Here is a 19,267-nt window from a genome sequence, read left to right as displayed (position 1 = left end):
AAATGTTGCCAATTAAATAGGCAATTTGTTTAAAAATTATTAAAATCCAGGAACCGTTAGCAAGAGTTATTTAAGTCTATTAAAATAAAAAAAGCAGTAAGTTTTATGATTAAACGTACAAAATAATGCTCTTTAAACTCTATACCACAATTTACATTCAAATCATCAAAGTACATATAAAAAAGTAATCTGAAATTCTCTTCCTTATGGCCATTTATAAAATGATATTCATATTTAAGGAAATTAAAAGATCTAATCAAAACTGTAAAAAAAAGTGTTGAAAAGTCTTACTTTAAGATTTAAAGTTTTTTTATGAGAATATATATTTAATATGAATCAGCCTTCAGATAATATATTTTATTTTAATATGGTGTGTTAAACAAAGCTTAAAAAGGCGATAATATTATATATTTTAAAAACAAGTATACTTGTAATATCAGAGGTAAGGTACATAAACGTAAGTACAGAACAACACAAGTTAGAAGTTTTTCTTGTGTAGAATTTGATCACTGCCCGATTTCCCGCCCCTGGCTAATGAAATTATAGTAAATAAGGTTTCTCCTGGCTTTGCATAGAACCAGCAGCTGCAATTCAACCATAAAGCCGCTCCAAATTGGTCAAGTTTTGGCGTCTTCCGGGTGGCAGTTGGCCATTAACGACGCGTGAAGTTGCAGATGCAGCAGCAACATCGTCCAAAGCAGCAGCAACCCAAACAGCTGCTCAAATTATTGGCAGCTTAATCAAGGCACTTGGATACCCCACTTGGCTGATAATGCCCTGTTGAAGTCGATGGCCAGAATCGCGGAAGCGCCAAGAAAAATGCGTGTTGCTGCTGCTGATGCGATGATGTTGTTGCTGCTGCTGTTGCTGCTGCTGCTGCTGGGCGTTGAACCCAAAGGCGGGTGCAATTGCCGCTGCCTCGGGCGATGCGTTGTCAACTATTTGTGGGGATTTGTGGGGGGAATTCTGGGGAATCGGGAATGGCGGCGCATCATAATCATTTATTTTCGCACTAGACAACAACACAAAGTGCGCTGGCTAATTTTATAAACTTCTTTTCTTCTGCATCGCCGCCAGTGATTTGTTTTTTGCCTCCCTTTTTTTTATATTTTCACTTTGCATATACATACGTTTTTTTATGATATTTACTAAGACATTCTTATGCCGGGCACGTTGGTCGAGGGGGAAAAACACACAGAGGGGAGTCCGCAGTGATTGACATTTAGAAGTCAACGTTCGGGTGGCTTTGTTGCTGCTGCTGCGGTGGCTTTGCTGTCATTGTCTTCGTCAACCACCCACCCAAAGACCCCCTATATCACCCCCATATCACCCTCTGTAGCACCCCCTATAAGTGTGCGACATTTCTTGGCAATTTGTCGATGGTTTATGACATTAATTGTGTGTCGAGGGCGGGGGTTCCATAATTGCACTTTGATATAAATCAGGGAGGAGTGGTATTGCATCGACTGCAACTATAATTGCTAATGAGTTCTATTACCTACTTATTCATATAATGGGTAGGGGTATTTTTTCCAAGGGGAATTCCACGAACAATGACCATTTTTGTACCATATTTGACAATTTGTTCACCTGTGATCCTCTCATCTCGGGTAAATAGAAGCAAATTACGCATAAGCTGTCTGGAAATTAACTGAGTCACAAAAATGTAAATTTCCTTAGTTGCAAGTGATGCAGAAATGTGTCAATTGCACGCCAAGCTGTGAATAAGCATTTTTGTTAAGGGTCATAGGGTTCAATAAACTCGAAAAAAGTAAGGAATGTGATTATTCACATTTTTTTTAAAGATTTTTAAAGTAAAGTTTAAAATGTGTGTTTTAAATAAATTAATATCTATGGTTAGGTTAAAAAAATTATATTTTTATCACTCTGAATAAGACACCCATATCCGAATCAAAAAAGTCTCATGTCGCTTGCTGTTGTTATTAATTATACGTTTAGGTTTGTCTATAGTTTTGCTTTTTTTGCAAGCTTAGCAAGGCGACAAGGTGTTAATTGAACTCTAAATAGAGGGACAACTGCAGCAACAATCGGCGGCAACATCTAGCAGCGGATACAAACGAGTTTCGTTGTAATTGGCGGACAGATTGCTCGCGTCGCCAGCGATGTTGCTGCGGGGCACGCATGCGTAACACGGCAGCAACATGCGACACACACGAGAACAATGAGCCGCAACAAAAGGCGATTGCATAAATTAACATTAGCAATTAGTCAAAGAGAACATGCTGCAACACCCGAGGGCAACGACAGGAGCAACAGCCAACAGTCAACAGCAACAACCGGCTGTCCAACAGCAACATCGCGAGATTGACTCATTCACCTGCAACAGGTGCGAGTGCAATCCGCTTTTGTTATTATATTAAATTGTTTAACGATCGATTTTTCATTTCTGGCTGAATTACTGAATTGTTTACTCAACTTTTTAGCTTATGCAGCCAGCCTGGCGAATTGTTTACAAACGAGTCGCGCGGCAATAACAACACTTTAAATACGTAATTAAAAATTAAATGATGTTTCAGCGGCTACAATTTTTTGGCAATATTTTATTTACTTTTCGCCGTTGTTGTTTGTGTTCTTTTTTTTATTGCATTTTGTGTTTGCTGTTGTGGCTGATTTGTTTCGCGAAAAGTCATAAACATTGCGAGCATTGGACTTTGGTTTTTTTTTGGAAAGGGGGGGGGGGACTTCGAAGGGGAAGTTGGGCAATGGCAGCGGAAGCAGCACAGCAGCAACATCAACAACAACCACGGCAACAACGACAACGGCAACGACAACTGAAAGTGAAAGGCGCTGGGGGAATTTCAAAGGAAGCGGAAGGCTGGCGATTGGGGAGTTCAATTCGAAAACGGAATCGAAATCCGGAGGTTTGGTGAACTTCATGAGGCAATCGATAAAAAGTTGAATGAAATCCAGAGAGATAATCGTGAACTGTACGCCTTAAGGTGATGCTTCCAGGCAAATAAACAAGTATTTACAGTTCATTTACGTCTTTAAATTCCGGGTGAATCCGGAAAATATTAAGAATCTTTTTAATATTTTAAAAACTTTGAGTTGATATGGATTAACATAGCAATATTGAAGACCAATTTGGATTGTTGTTTGTAATTTTGTAATTAAAAATGTATTTTAAAACATTGCATTTTAGTATTTCACTTCAGTATGCGGAAGATATAAACATAAAAATAATTAAAATAAAATATTATTAGCCAATTTATTGAGAGAAATGTTTGTTGAAATAAAGATTTAATTATATTAATATTATTTACACCGAGCTTAATAACATATAAAAATGTATTGAATGTTTGTTTTTAAACGGGGTAACAACAACCATTAACTTTGTAAACAATAAATAAATTACAATTTTCCCATCGTGCATCGCGTACCGCATTCTGACAGCCGGCAATCAAAGAGCATGCCATGCTCCAGAATATTTTCTTCGCATTCTCGGCCGCTTTGGCTATTGCCAAATAATAATAAAATTTTGCGAATAAGACAATGGCAAAGTAAAGCTGTGGCTGTGGCTAAACTTTAATGTAACCGACGGGCAAACAAAAGACAATTGTCAGAAGCGCAGAAACAGAGCGAGCAGCCACAATGGGCCGCCAGTCAAAGAACCAACAACCAAACATTCGCACTCCGGTACAACGGGCAACGGGGTCTGGCTTTTGGATTTGGATTGGCCTGGCCAACTCAGTTGGCAACTGACCCAGTTTACGCCACAATTATAAGCCTGTCTTGCTCTCTGGCTTTTGTTGCTGCAGTTGTTGCTGCTGTCACTGCGCAGGCGCAGCGGCAACATGAAGTTTTTGGCAGCAACAGTTTCGTTTTGCACTCGATTTTGGGCGTCTAGAAGAGTCGTGGCAACGATTCTCGGATCTTTGTAGCTGACATTTGATAGTTGGCTTTCAAATTGACTACAATTGAGTCGAGAGCAGTTTGATTCTGTGTTACTGTGTCGCCTTGGCGGTTGATATTGCTGTTGCTGTTGTATCTGCTGCTGATGTTGCTGCCGGCAGCGACAGCAATGTGCCCATTCCCAAGCAGACAGTAAAACAGTCAACAGTCAACAGCCAACAGCAGACAGCCAGAACTTTGTCCAAAAAGTTCTGCGGCCCGCTTGGCGCTTTAATTGCATTTTGATTTGCGGCCAATTTGATTGACGGCGGCATTAGAAGCAACATACATACACTTGTGGAATAGAAAAGCCCAGAAAGAGAGCAGGCCGGAAACTTTTCAATTAGCCAACTCAGACAAATCTTCTCACATAAATTTCAATACTGCCGGCAACTCTGGATCAGAGTTTAGTATATTAGACTCTCTTAGAAATATGATTGTAATGAGATTATTAAAATGAACTTTTTGTTTAAGCAAGCAATATTTAAGGTTACCCCTTATAATATATTTTATTTGAGTCTCAAAATAGATATTAGAGATAAATATATTTTAACATAAAATCAGAGGTTAGCTCGCTTCTAAAATATAAACAAATATTTTCCATCACCTTTTAAAATATTCATAAACCACTCATATTTAAAAAGTAAATGAGTCAACCCCTTGCTTTTTAGATTGTGATTTTTAAAAGTGGACTTTACATTTAGCTTTTATGGACCAACGTAAGAGGTTGAGAATGCCAGACAGTAATTACGGAAAAGTTATTCGCTGAGCAATGTTTCATAATACTCTAACAATTTTTGTATCGTGTTACCCCCTTTTCTCCTCTTAATTTTAACTAAATGTGAATAAATGTAACTAAAAGTTTATCAAATTGTTTGGGGAATAATTGGCTTAGGCAAAGGAAGGCAGATGCTGCTGCCGGCATGGCACAGTTGCTGCTGTTGCTGTTGCTGCTGCTGCTGGCAGCGATGTTGATATTGCCACAAAATGCCGCATGCCGGCATGAAAACTTTTGGGCGGCTGTGTGTGAGTGTTATGTGCTTTATGTTTGACCCAAATTCCTGTAGAGCCATGCAAAGTGTTGCTGTTGACGTCGACGGTGTTGCTGCTGCTGCTGCCGTTGTTGCTGTTGCTGCTGCAACATCCGAAATGCAATTTCAGCTTGGCAAGCATCGCGCTATTTTCCTTTTTTCATTGTACTTTGTGCCACTGCCAACAAAAGCTTTGCAAATTAAATAAAAGTCATGCCACGCCCACTCATATACACACAGGCAGCATAATTGCATTTGTTTTTCTCTACTTTTTTTTGCAGGCTACGAGGGGCGGGGTAAAAATGGTTTGACCCATTAAAAACCTAAAACTCCAACATTTGCACAGGGAATCTCTAAAATTAAAGTTCGTTTTGGGCTTTCGACGATGTTAGCAGCTCTCCAAGCCAACTTAATTGGAAAATCTCTCACGGCAACTGCAACAGCAATCAGCAATCGCCAGCTGCAACATTGCCACAAACCATAAGCCGTAATAACCCCATCCGATTCGACAAAGTCTGTGGCAAAGTCTAATTAAAGCGAGCAAGCAAAAATCAAAAGGCGCCTCGAAAGTTGCAACCGCCCACCGACAACAGCAACATCCCATTCGGGCCCAGGCAAAACTTGCCTCAAAAGCAATTTAAGTAAATTATTGAACTTTCCATATGCATTGGGGCAAAGGAAAAGTCGCAAAGTTAAAGCCAACCGGGACGAAGAATCACTAAAGTGATGCGGGGAAAAATATGGAAAATGGAAAACTCTTTAGCCCTGAAACGAAGCTGCTATGCTCTGCGAGAAAACATCATTAATCTGGGGAAATAAAATATGGCAGTAACGATGGGTTATAAATGGTGATGCAACTTTTAGGACCTTTTTCCCATAAAAGTGTTTTATTACTTCTTTAATCTCTTTAGAGTTGGAAAGTCGCTTAGGCTTTAAGATTTAAGTCTGGAAAAACATATTGATGGATTTTTGATGAGCCATAAATAGTGCATAAAACTTCGTAACTTACAAGTTAACAAGATTCTTGAAATTTTCAAACTTTTTTTTTTATATTCTGCTGAAAATAGTAGTCGATAGTATAAAAGAATAAATTGTAAATAATAAAAACCGGTGGGTTATAAATGGAAGGAGTTAGAAGATGCTTAAGTATAATTTAAATAAAATAAACTTACACTTTTGTACAAGAAGAATTGTTACCTTTATATAAATTATTGTGAACAGATTTAAAGTATGTACAAATTTAAATCCCATTCAGTCAAAATGTAACCCAATTTAAAGGGATGTTAGTATATTATACAAAAATAACTAAACCGTTTTAATATAAATACAATTTTTAATTTAGAAAACTATCTAGTCGGCTACGGGCGAAATCTGTGCAGTCCAAGTCTATTAAATGTGGTAAAAGCCAGCTCCACGATTTTTTAGTGTGGGTCGAGGGGATTTCCTTGCGGTTTACTTTGCGTGGGCGTCGAGGAAAATTAAGGAAATGTTTGCTCAACACTGTGGGCCCCGACTCTTTGCGAGACAAATGCCATAAAAAATTGCAACAAATGTTGCAGCCAATAGACTCGGCTAATAAATGTTGCTCGCGTGCAACAGCAACAGCAACAGTGACAGCGGCAACAACACACTCGCCCGTCGCCTGATTTTATTTGCCGCTCTCTTGTTTCCGATCTTTTTGGGCAATTAATTGCGCAACATCAAATAAATTGCATTTGAAAGCCAAGGGATCCCTGGAGCAATTGTTGTTGCAGCTTTTGCCGATGTTGCTGCTGTGTTGCTCGTGTTGCTCGCGTTGCCGCTGCTGACAACAGTCATAAAAACTAATTTCGCTCTTGGTTTTGGACCGTGGGTGCATTTCGGCTTTGCAGGAAGTATTTTCCAAGCCAGCAAGGGGAAAATTTGTGGCTAACCCGACTTCAACTGCATTTAAGCTGTGGTATCCGCCCGCCTCACATTTCTGCGGCGAGTCTGGAGTTGTTTATGGGTGCTTAGCTAAAAGGTTGGGCGGATTGTAAGCCCGTTTTAAGGCTGGATGGACGGCATCTGTCCGCGAATTGAGTTTTTAAATGGACGAATTATCTTAAGTAAAGGTTTTACAAACGATTTAGGAGGCATTAGCTAACTAGTTAGTCGATGCTTGCTGATTCAATTATTGAGAGTAGAGTTATCAAGGCTTCATTTGGAAAATATAAAAAAAGAGGTTATACTCTGCAGAGGAGAAATAAACAAGAAACGATTTTTACTTTCCTTTCTAAACAATATAATAAACACCTGTATTTTACTATTATATTGTTATAGTAATCTATTCAAACGTGAAAACTTTATGGAAATCTCTTTACTTCTCATTAAAAAAAAATTTTTTTATTTTTAATTTAGGTCATCAATATAATCCCAACTTGTTTTTAGTGTAGTATAAATTGGTCTTCTAAGGCCTTATCTTGGAGTTGCCAATTTCCACTGACAGCCAACTGACACAATCTGCGATCTGTTGGCAGAAATCTGCCAGTGGTTTCGCAGCTAATAAAGTTATCAAGGGGCACAAAAACCAAGCCGAAAAGGTGCAGCCTCCCCTTCACTTTGGCCCCAAACGGTTGGCATTTGGGACTTGGCTTAATCATATTTCCCGGCTACAGAAGGTATAGTTAGGGTTTTGGTACTTACAATCGCGGCTCATGCCAGCGGAGAGGCATTTCTTGAAGCGGCAATACTGGCAGCGATTGCGGTTCAACCGAATGACCAGGCACTTTCCGTCCCTCAGACAGCGGTATTCGATTTGTTTTTGGATGCTGCGACGAAAGAAACCCTGCCGGAAAGAAAACTTAATTAGGGGATATCCCTTGAGGCCTCACAAAACTCACCTTGCAACCCTCGCAGGAGGTTACACCATAATGGTAGCCCGATGCCTTGTCGCCGCAGACTTTGCAGGGCACAAATGATTTCGAGGAGACCCCGTTGGTGTTGTTGTTGCTGTTGCTGCTGCTGCCGTTGCTGTTGTTGTTGCTGCTGTCCGCTAGGCCAAAAGATTGCTGCTGCGGGTGTTGCAACTGCTGTTGGTGTTGCTGCTGCTGCTGCTGTTGCAGCTGTGTCGTCGTCTGCGGCTGCTGCTGTTGCTGCTGCTGTTGCTGTTGCTCTGCAAGGGAAAAATGCATCGGTTTACACATTTCCTCCGCTGGAAAGTTGTCCAGCTGGTCGCTTATGCAATGGCACATTGCTCATACGCCGCATGTGCAACAGCAGTCGCCGCTGTGCAATTTGGCAAATGAGTTTGCTGTCACTGCCGCCTTATCACCCACTCGCCATCTAGCCGCACACAAATGTCACCTGGTTGCAACACACGGGGCAGCCGCAATCAATCGACAACTGTCACAACCCATTGAGCTTGCCCACCTAATGGCTAAATTCAATTTTTCCGGCAGCCTTAAGACTCCTTATCTCAATCATCCTTAAGCCGGCCGGCAATCAAAGTCAAATGCATTGCCCATGGAGTGCATTCAACTCCCAGGCGATGTGCGATAAGAAGAAATGCCAAAAAATCACGTATACGCCACCGCCTACAATAAATTGCCTGTAAAAACGGCAGTCACGAGGAAAAACTGCAGCCGCACAATTTTCACTGTGCGAGAGCCGAAAAAAATTTGCATTGCAAATTGCAAAGAAAAAAAAATTTAAAAGTAAAGGAAAAACTGAAAAGCAGGCAAGGAAAAACTGGAGCCAGACAGCAGTGTTTGCTTCTTGGCATTTCATTTCGAATTCAATTTGACTGCATTTCTTGCTTTTATTTTTCGCTTTTCTAATGCAAGAGGAAGAGGCAAATGAACTAAGCGCGGAGTTTAAACTGCCGTTGTTGTTGCTGGTTGCTGGTTGCTGTTGGTGTTGCTGGTTGTCGGTGTTGCTAGTTGCTGCTGTGCCAATTGGCGTTGCCACACCTCAAAAATGCGAAACAAAATGAAATTAATGTGCAACTTGCACGCGCCGAAAAACAGGGGAAAGAAAAGAAAAGGAAAATATTGGAACACACGGAAAGAAGTTTTAGAAGATTTTACCTCTACAGTAAATTTTACTTTTATATATAATCTTTGATTTAAAAAAAAACTCAGATGAAACAAATATTTTTAAAAATATTTAGGTTACTTAAACATTTAAAATATGATTTAAAAATGTTTTTTAAATATTTAAAAATTTGATTATTGTTTAATTCTCATTGCAATAAATGTTCAAGTTAATGAAAATTAATTTTATTTATTTTAACATGGTCAATACGTTGTGTAAAACAAAGATTGTTTTTTTTGAGTGAGTTTATCTGTTAATATTTAATTTAACAAAAAATCTTCGTCAACAAATATCAGGTTTAATATTTTTAATTAAGTATCCAAAATTATACATATTTTTTCAGTGCGTGACGCGTTACGCGCTTGTGCAATTGCAAATTGAATTTTCACCATTGGAGTGCCGGCAACAGCAACAACGCTGTCTGGAAAATGTCGTCGGCCCGGGCAGGAATGAAAAAGAAAAACCCAAAGGAAACTCAAGTGCCTGCTTTTCATTTTCGCGCCGCGTTCAAATGCAAATCATTTGGTGGCTTTTGTAAGTTGACAATTTCAAACGCCATTGTTTACCCAGCCGAAGAAAAAAAAAAGGGGTGCGGGCCGAGGGCCAGAGGAAAACTGCTTGGCATTTCCGCGTTGTCAGACAAGTCAGAGGCATGGACGATAGACGACAAAGACTTCATATTTTCCTCGATTTCTTCCATTTTCATTTCCATTTGTCTTGCATTTATCTGGGCGAAGACAACTGATTGAAGGCAACGAGCGAATGGCAGGCATTATTGGCCGCAGAAGAAATATCAATAGAAGTGCCGGGGAAAAGCGGTCGGGTTTTCGACGTCTCCTTGATGAATTCCTATTTGGTTTTTCCCCCCATCCCCCGATGCACTGATTTAATTTGCCTGCAATTTACATTCGCCTGCAACTGCCCGCACTAATTGCTGCAATTAAATGTTGCCGTTGCGAGCCGCAAAATGAAATCCTTGCCAGCGAATCCAGGCAATTAGCCAGTCCGGCCAAGACAAATTTGCCCAAGTGCTTATGGTTTTTATGGTCGAAGGAGTGTGCACGGTAAATGCAGGAAATACATTTCCAAAAAGGGTTTAAAAATTCTGTTTTTATTTTTTAATAAAACAAATCGATAAATGAAATTAAAGGTCAAGAAATTGTTATATAACATAAATTAAAATAATTTTTTATATTTAAATCATTCTAAAATATTAATATATGTAAGAATTGTAGAATAAATGTTTCTGTCTATTTTACCAAATATTTGTAACTTATCTTGATCTTGTTATCTTATAAAAAAAGTGGTTTAAAACTTCTTGTAAGGGTCTTCGCGCAATCTCTTATGAAGGCGGAAAATGTATTATGTAATTTTTTAAACAACGTAAAATTTCTTCTCTGTGTAACCATCAGCTGACCGTAATAGTTGTAAACTCAATTTGAGTTGCATTTTCCGGCTCAGTTCTTAGTTGGAGCAACCCACAACTCCCAAATCCCATTCAAATAGCCAAGGAAATCCCATAACCGAGACCAATTCAAGGCGATTTATGAAAATGAAAACATTTCCTCCATGCCTTTCAATTGCACCCAATGCAACCACATTGACAGACCTGCAACATGAAAAGCAATTTCCTCGCAGAGCAGAGGGAAAAAAGGAAAGGAGGAACGGCAACAACCATTGGCCAATAACAGGGAATTATATTCATTTTCACATTTTTCATGCTGCGCTTTAATAGTTTCCTCAAAAGGAGAAGAAACCGAAGCCCCAACGACTTTCAATTGCTGCTGCTGCCGCTGTTGCTGTTATGCAATGAATGCAAATTTATTGAACATAATTTCCAACAGCGACAACAATGGTCCGCAGAGGAGACGACAACGCGGAAGAGTCAGAGTTGCAAGTTGCACGTACCACGTACCTTTGTTTAGATGCGCAACAGATGAAGATGTTGCTGCGGGGATGTTGCTGGTGTTGCTGTTGCTGCTGCTGCTGGCGTTGTTGTTGTTGCTGCTGCTGACCGCTGACGAGGATGTATGACCGCTGACATTGACAACTGTACCCGGCCCCCTGGCAAAGTGGTCCGAGCAGCTGGACGACGACGAGGAGGAGACCGCGTGGGTGGAGGATGCCGAGGAGGAGCCGCAGGATCCCGTGGAGCCGGAGGAGGAGGCCGACGAGCAGCCGCTGTCCGGCGAGGAGTGGGCGCCGCTGGAGGAGGGGGAGCTGCTGCTGTTGTTGTGGTTGCTGGCCGGACCGAACTGATGCACACTGCTGATGGTGTACAGAGCACCTCCACCATTGCTCAGCGTGCAGTTGAGCTGGTGGTGTTGCTGCTGTCCAGGATGTTGCCCCGGCTGCTGCTGTTGTTGCTGCTGCTGTTGCTGTTGCTGTGGGTGGGTGAGTTGCTGTTCCAGGGGGCCAAGACTGCCGGCAACACTCTCCACTGGCGCTGCTGTCCGGTAGAAATCGTCACACTGCAGCAGCTGCAGGGGATCGGCTTCAATGGCACTTAGGCAATCCTGCAACTCCCGGTGATGTTGCTCCTGCTCCTCCTGCTCCTCTTCCTGCTCGGAGTCCAAGCTATTGGCCTCGCTGTAGGCCCCTTGGGTGGACGAGTCCTCCGGTGTGTCAAAGAAATGCAAATTAAAGTCGGAATTTGCATTAAAGTTGACCGCCGGCAGCAGGGCTCCTTCTCCTTCGCCCTCGTCCTCCTCTTCGTCTGCCTCTTCCTCGTCTTCTTCCCCGTCCTCGTCCTCTTCGTCCTCCCCCTCCTCCTCCTCCTCCTCCTCCTCGCTTAGCTGTTCCTCGTCCCGAGCGAAATCCTTGATGAGGTCCTCCTCCTTCACCTGGAGCTGCTGCTGCTGCTCCGCCGAGTGCTTCACACAGGTTTCGACCAGAAGATTGGAGCGGATTTGTGCCTGTGCCTCCAGCTCTATTTGGTATACATCCATGTTGCTAGGATCGGATCGGTCAGATGGCCATCCATCATCTTCATCATCGTCCTGCTGGCGGAAATCGATGTTGGCAACCCGCGATGGCGCCCGCTCAGCATTTTTGTGGGAAATCTTTGCGATGCTATACCGTTTGGCACTTTATGGGGAATTCGGAGAGGGGAGGGGTTCTTAAAGGGTTTCAGAGTCTTTGGGATATTTCTATATAATTTTCAAATTTTTATCGGCTGCGGTTTAATTAAAAAGAGATCTTAGGCTTAAGCTTTTGGAGAAAGTCTTCTTTTGGTTTCAACTTTAAGTATAATATTTGGTTTACCTAGCTGGGGATCTTTATTTCTTTCAAATACCTTCTCAAAGAAATATGCTACCCAAATTTTAGACCTACAAAAATGGTAAAAAACTTTAGTAACCCCTAAAAACAGATCCTATGAACAATGGTTTTTCTTTTTCATAACTTGGAGATCTAAGGAGATTTTCAAAATTTTTTCATAGGATAAGTAAATTTGCTGAGCTAAACATATAATCTCAAACCAAAGACAATCATAATTTATTTTTCCATAAGTCGTTTTAGTGATTTTTTAGGTGTCATAAATTTTAATTTAAAATTGTGTATAATTTTTGTTCAATTCAGAAAAAACTGAAGAAATATTTAAATTTTATGTTAAAATAGTTTGTGTTCTACTTCATTCTCAACTTCATAGCATTTGAATGACCATTATGCCATGACAAATTGCCCTGCCTAGTTCGTGTGCACCATTTCCCATGAACAGTTTAATTAAATTATCACTATCATCCCGCATTTCTCTCCCCTAATGCCCCTGCACTTTTATTTGTCACTTGCACTTAGCATTCATAATGGCTTATATTGCATAAATTTTCAATTCACTTCCGTGTTGTTTTCGCAGTCCTTCGTTTCCAAGTTCAAGCGTATTCCAAAATCGGCCGATCGATGCGACACGATATGATATTATATGATATAGGTTCGTTGTGGGGCGGCACTCGCGACTCGATGTTTTCGGGGAGAAATGGTGATCGCGCGTACGAAACTCTCGCCTCGTCGAGATCCAAGCGCCAACTTCGCAGCGCTCCAAATGCGCCAGGGAAAATCCAAGCCAAACTGCAGAACTGTAGAACTGCAGAACCGCAGAACCTACGACAACACACAAAAGTCCAAGACGACGACGGCAGCGACGCAGAAGAATTGCGGCAAGAACGTGTCCCTCTGAGCGAGTGTGAGTGAGTGTGCGGTGGTGTGAGTGTGGAAAGAGCAGGAAAATAGAATGCAATGCGGCTGTGTGGCCCAATGGAGTGGGAAAACTGCGAAGCGCCGCCGCCGCCGCAGCACGAGGCGGAATTGGAGTCGGAATCTCTGGAGGAGATCCAAAGGGAGGGGGGCTCACTGAGAGAGAGTCAATGTGCTGTAGCTTCTATCTTTCTAATCTCCACCAGCAACAGTAGCAACAACACAAGCTGCAGCAGCAACAACCAGGGAAATAACAGCAGCAACACACTCGCCAACAGTAAGAGCCACAAGAACAACAGTCACATCGATAGCAGCAGCAACACAAGCTGCAACAGCAGCAACAACCCAAGCAGCAAAAGCAACAACCAGGGAAATAACAGCAGCAACACACTCGCCAGACGTAAGAGCCACAAGAACAACAGTCACAGTCGATAGCAGCAGCAGCAACAGCAGCAACACAAGCTGCAGCAACAACAACAACACGGGCAGCAACAGCAACAACCAGGGAAGTAACAGCAGCAGCAACGCAAGCTGCAATAGCACCAACAACAGCCAGGCAACCAACAGCAACAACATTAGAAACTGCTCCAGCAGCAACAACAACAGCAACAACAACAACAGCAGCTGCAGCAACAGCAATAGAAGCAACAACTATTGCTGCCACAGCGACAACAACTCGACTTGCAACAGCAACATGCATTGCCACTCTCGCTGCCTTCGTGTTGTTGCTGCACTTTTCCATTTGCAAACTCTTTTCCTGGTTGCTATTTTCAATTTCTATTGCCTCTGTAGCAGTCGCTGCCGCCGTCGCTGCCAACGTCGCTGCCAGCATTTCCAAGTGCAACAACACTCCACTCAAGATCAATTTCACACACACTACTGTAGCGATAGAAAGAGAGAGAGACAGAGCTAGAGAGGGGCGCGAACCGTTACTTAGTTTGCACTATCCTCGAGGGAGAAGGCAATAGAATATGGGAGATTTAGTATATGTGTGAATGTGCGAGGGAAAGAGAGAGCAGAAGTGGGGGCGCCTTAAAGGGGGGTCAAGAACCTTCAGCCGACTGGGCGAGAAAGAGAAAGGGAGAGCGGCCGTTGGCTCTCCGAGTGGGAGAGAAAATTCTGCAATGCGGAAGTTGAAATGTTGCATGTTGCTGCTGCGTTTCTTTTTTCGATCTTTTCTGCTCAAAAGAAAGTGGTAAACTTTAGGTTTTGGCACTAAAATACTTTCACAAGAATTATTTTTGAAGATCAATAGATATGTATGTAGTAGAGAGTTCTTAGTCAGAAATTTTTCAAGTTGATGTTTTATTTTTCATGGTATTCCGGTAAATGGAAAGTAATAAACTGAAAATGTCAAATATGCATGCTCTAAAATAAATATTTAAACAGAAATAATATTTGAGTTAGAGCTCTTGAATGCTTGCGATAAATAAATACTGTCTAAAATGGTAACTTAATACTTGAAGATAGGAAAAAAAGAGATACATTTTAAATTATCATATTTGAAAAAGCAAATCAAATTTAAGAATTGTAGGTGCTTTTAAACAATATAGGTATGAAAAAGTATCCATTCATCAAGAAAGTGCTAAAAATATTATTTAAAAAATGAAATCTTAAGAAAAAGTATTTCTTAAAACACCCAAAATCCGAACTTTTCTAATGCCCCCATAGTTATTTTCCTAACGCATTGCACAATTTCCCTGACGAATGCCTGGCCCAAAAGGGAACCAACGAAAGTCAATGATCAGCGGCAGCGGCGACGTCAACTGCATGCTAGTTTGCCATTTTTCCAACGGGCAGCGAAAGCAACCAGAAACTGTAAATAACAAGAAAACGGCAACTGGGCGATCGGCAGAGCTATATATCCACGATCCTCCACGAAAGCGAAAAGCCGAAGTGCGGCGACCAATCGAAGCGATAACTCCGCCGCCCCCACCGATCCACCCAGGCTGTACCACACCATACCATACCATATTATACCGTACCCCTTACTATATGTCCGATTGCGTCGGGCGATAAAACCTGATCTCCACAGGCACACGGACACGAAACGCACACTCCTTCGAAGACGCTCACCCATACACAGACACGCGATGACGACGAACCAGGAAGAGAAAAATGAAAATGCCGCCTCGCGAAGATTGTGTAATCGAATTGAGTGAGTGAGTGTGTGTGTGTGAGTGAGAGTTGTTTAAAGATGGGCGGGCGAAAAGGGGGGGCACTATTCTTATTATTACTGCATTTCACTTATCATCAAAGGGGGGGGCGGTCGAGGAGGGGGCGGGCGGTTGCCTTGGCTTCTTCACTTTTTCGCGTCTTATTTATTTTGCTATTGTGGGCTCTACGTTGCCGCTATAAGTTCAATGACTTGTGGGCAACGTCATGGGCAACATCTGAGGCAACAACAGCAACAACAGCAACAACTGGGCGCGGGCAGCAACAAAGTGGCGCAAAATGCGTTTAGTTTTATTTATTTGCTTATTATTATGCCACTGCCGACAGCCTCTAGATTCTACACAGAACCAAAATGATCAGTAAAACTTAGGATCGAAGTAAGCTTTGTCATGAAAACCATATTAACTGAGCAAAATCAAAATCTATTCTTATAAAATATAGGATATAGGCAATAGAATATGGGTACAAGCATTTACGAGTATTATAGTAATATTAGACACATTAGAAATAGGAAAACTATTAAAAACCCTTACATTTTGGATTAACCATATATAAAATACCAAAGTAAACGTTTGAAAATGGAAAAAATACAAAAAACTAACCATATTCTAAGTACCAAAGCCAAAAAGAACATATTTAATTATATCGAAACAGCTCTTATTTCAGATTTTGAGTAAAAATAATAAGTAATATGATCTTTTTTAAACTAGAAAATTCCCCAAAAGTAACAAACTCATTTTTCAGTGCAGGTTCTAGATTTTAGCCGCTTGAGTGCTGACTCTTGTTTACTCTGGGCATTTTTCTTTCGCCACCATTTGTTGCTATTGTTGTTGAGGCCTGACTGATTTTGATAGCACTCAACTGGTAAACAACGTTTGCCTCAGTGAGCGTTAGAAATTATCACTAGATGGGCAAGCGAGTGGAAGGAAAAATTTGCGCACAGTCGAAGATCAAACAATGGCCGAATTTAAGCGGAACAGCAAACAACTGGAATTCGCAACTCAAGCTCAAAACTATTATATTTCCATCCCCATGACGCCGTGCCGGTGTCAGAATGCCAGAAAGTACGGACTGTAAAATGCAGAGATGCCCATGCAAACGTCAGGGCAGGAAAAACAACTTATACACTGCTAAACAAAATGGGAACCAGAAACCGAACCAGAAATATTACAATTTTTAATTAATCTTAAATATTTACTTAAGATTTGATAATAACACGGGTATACCGCGTTACCCAATTGATATTACTGTCTATCTAGAACATCTGTCTATAATACCATTAGAAAAAATAATATTTGAAAAATGAATTTAGGTAACTTAGGTGATTGATAATAATTTATATTTAAGGTATTTTTTAAATTTGTTGCTTTTTAAAAATGAACATTTTTTCAGTAAAGAGAATATGGAATTTCTATTGATACAGGATGGAATAATTTTCCCCAGTGAGCCACAGCAATCTGGCACAGATTGTGGCAGGACGGGCTGGTATTTCTGGCCAACACTTTCAACTGGGTGCTGTTGGCATGTAGAGTAAACTAAGCCAAAAGTGGCGCAGAGTTGGAGGAGCAGGGGCGCCGAAGGGGGAGAACCAGAGACGTCGAATGTCAGCAACCTCAATAAAATGTTGCCATTCGCCGGCATTTCTTTTGCTCCCTAGGTCATGATCTGTTCCGTGGGCAGCTATAAATAACGGCCACCGGGAAGAGTCAGGGGGTTCAAAGGCCGGAACTCGGAGTCAGACTCCACCCCCCTTCACTCACCCAACAGGACGTCACTGCATCCCGATCCGGAGTGCGAGCTCAACGAGGAGATGTGTCCGTCCGACGGACTTTGGGGCGCTTCCCTCAGCGGACTGCTGGGCGTGGTCGGGGGCGTATTGAGGCAACGCTGGCTGCCCAAAGCTATCGGCTGCGATCCAGTCGGCGATTCAATCTTGATGTAGCAGTTCCCAATAACAGACAGTCTAAGAAATGTGGTAAAATATGATTATTATTAATTTGATTATGAAATGGGTTTCATTGAGATTATTATAAATAATGTTATCAATTTACAAAGTTATTTTGAAATGACATAAGTATCTGTTCCTAAAATCATTATACCATTTATCTCGCTCTTCAAAATGTAAAATACCTAATAACCTCGGATATAATAAATTCTAAAAAACAATTATCCAAGTTATATCTTTTATGGCATTCAAGTGGAACAAAATGTAATTTAAACTTTAATTATTATTAGAAAGAATACACAACTATTTTAGTTCCAAAAGTTACAATTGAGTTTGATAAAATTCTGATCAATAAAATTTCTCTGCTGAAAAGTTTTGCAAATTACCCAAGGGGGTGGTGAAATATTTTCCTTAAGTTTCCACAATGTCAATGCCAAAGGTAATTGCGGCCAAAGAAAAGCCGCAAAGTTGCTTAAAAATTCAAATAATTATCGTTAGCCCGAGTCCCAACCCCTGTTTATTTGCCTTGCACGTTTTCAACTCTTTTCTCTATTTTCCCATACCATTCGACCCCCCTTTCCGCCACCCATCTCTATTGTACGTAATTGATTGGAAAAATGGCCATTCATGTTAAGTGCAGGCGGCTATGGCCATTTATTCGAGGAGATATATAGGCGGGAGGGGCAAGACGGAGGACTTCTGTATCAGCCATATCTCTCTCCTGGCACAATTCTTAACTCGTTTTGCCTCGTAATTGGCCATTTTCCCTAGTTCAGGCCGGGCGCAGAATTTATTGAACATCAGCGTTTTGTGGGTGGGTGGTTGAGAACACTTGAGAACCTGCAGTTTTCCACCCACATTGATCGATTGTTTGGTTGTGTTTTGAAATTTAAGAAGACTTAAAGTCGCTGGCGAGGTTCCTGAGATTTATTGCACTTGCCTCAGTCAGGAGCAACAAATCTCGCCATCCGCATAAATCAAGTATACGCAATCTGCATTACTCATACGCCCTGTGGCTTAAGCCAAAACCGAAGCCAGTGGCTGCGGCAAGGGGATAAAAATCAATAGATGCTTTGCATGTGCCTTCTTCTCACATGATGCGGCTGCTTTTCGCATTTCCACATGTCCTTTTTGTATATTTTTTTCCCCCATTTTCTTGCCTTTTCCACTTTGTGGCTGCTGATGCTGTTGCCTGTCATTGCATTTAGTTGGCATTTCCCTGGCTTTTTGTGTGTGTGTGTATAGTTTTTCCTTTACAATATTTCCACGTTGTTATGCACTTCACACAAGTGGAAGACACTTGGGTCTGCTGATGTTTCTGCTGCTTATATTGTCACAATATTTTCGCTTTTCAATGCGCCGCTCGAAAGCACAAGTGAAATATATGCCCATGTGGCATTTTGAGTTTGGCAAGCGGCCCCTTTTCGCCATTTTCTATGGCTTTATGTGCCGAAATCTGCAGAATGGAACTCTTGATTTATTCAGCCATCCCCATCGATCGGTTTTAAAGGACAAGAGCCGCCTGCTGCGAAGTAAATCTCATCATTTGCCATGCACTGTCGTCGTTTGTTTCCATCTGCCTGCCATGTAATTTTCACATTTTTACTCATCAACGCCAACGTCATATCCATGGGATGACTTGCCCCGCGGCCCCGCTAACCACCCACCGCCCACTCCCATTGTGTGGGCGTGGCATGCCGGCAAAGGAGGCACCAGCAGCAACAACAATAACCACCGCTGCAACACAGCAGATGCTGCAACTGCGGCTTTTGTGTGTGAAGGAAGTAGGTTAGTGGCTCACTCGTCAGCCAAATGAATGATGGAGTAACTGCGGCAAACTGTGGCTGAAAAGTTCCCTTTTTCTCTTTTTTTTTGCATCCCGGGCAATTGTATAGTTAATTGAAATAAGAGATGATACAAAAAAAGAAATCCAACAAAAAGGAAAGTGAAAGCCCATAAG

The 19,267-nt window shown here is 41.5% G+C and overlaps 1 protein-coding gene across 2 annotated transcripts in view; it reads right to left on the bottom strand.

The window, feature by feature from the left end:
• The window catches only part of Eip78C (Ecdysone-induced protein 78C), a 42,059-nt gene that overhangs the window by 22,297 nt on the left and 495 nt on the right, over positions 1–19,267 (bottom strand). The window contains exons 2-4 of one of the 2 annotated variants that reach the window (XM_065864211.2): positions 17,123–17,325; positions 7,805–8,076; positions 7,608–7,749 (exon numbers count right to left, since the gene is read on the bottom strand). In XM_065864211.2, coding sequence (XP_065720283.2) covers positions 7,608–7,749; positions 7,805–8,076; positions 17,123–17,325 — 617 coding nt within the window. Of the gene's footprint in view, positions 1–7,607; positions 7,750–7,804; positions 8,077–10,911; positions 12,203–17,122; positions 17,326–19,267 lie in introns of those variants that run through there. The other variant, XM_036815080.3, reaches the window with a different exon arrangement.

This window comes from Drosophila suzukii, chromosome 3 (genome assembly GCF_043229965.1).
Source record: "Drosophila suzukii chromosome 3, CBGP_Dsuzu_IsoJpt1.0, whole genome shotgun sequence".
In the NCBI taxonomy this organism is placed as follows: domain Eukaryota; kingdom Metazoa; phylum Arthropoda; class Insecta; order Diptera; family Drosophilidae; genus Drosophila; species Drosophila suzukii.
This window is presented reverse-complemented; position numbering and strand designations above follow the sequence as displayed.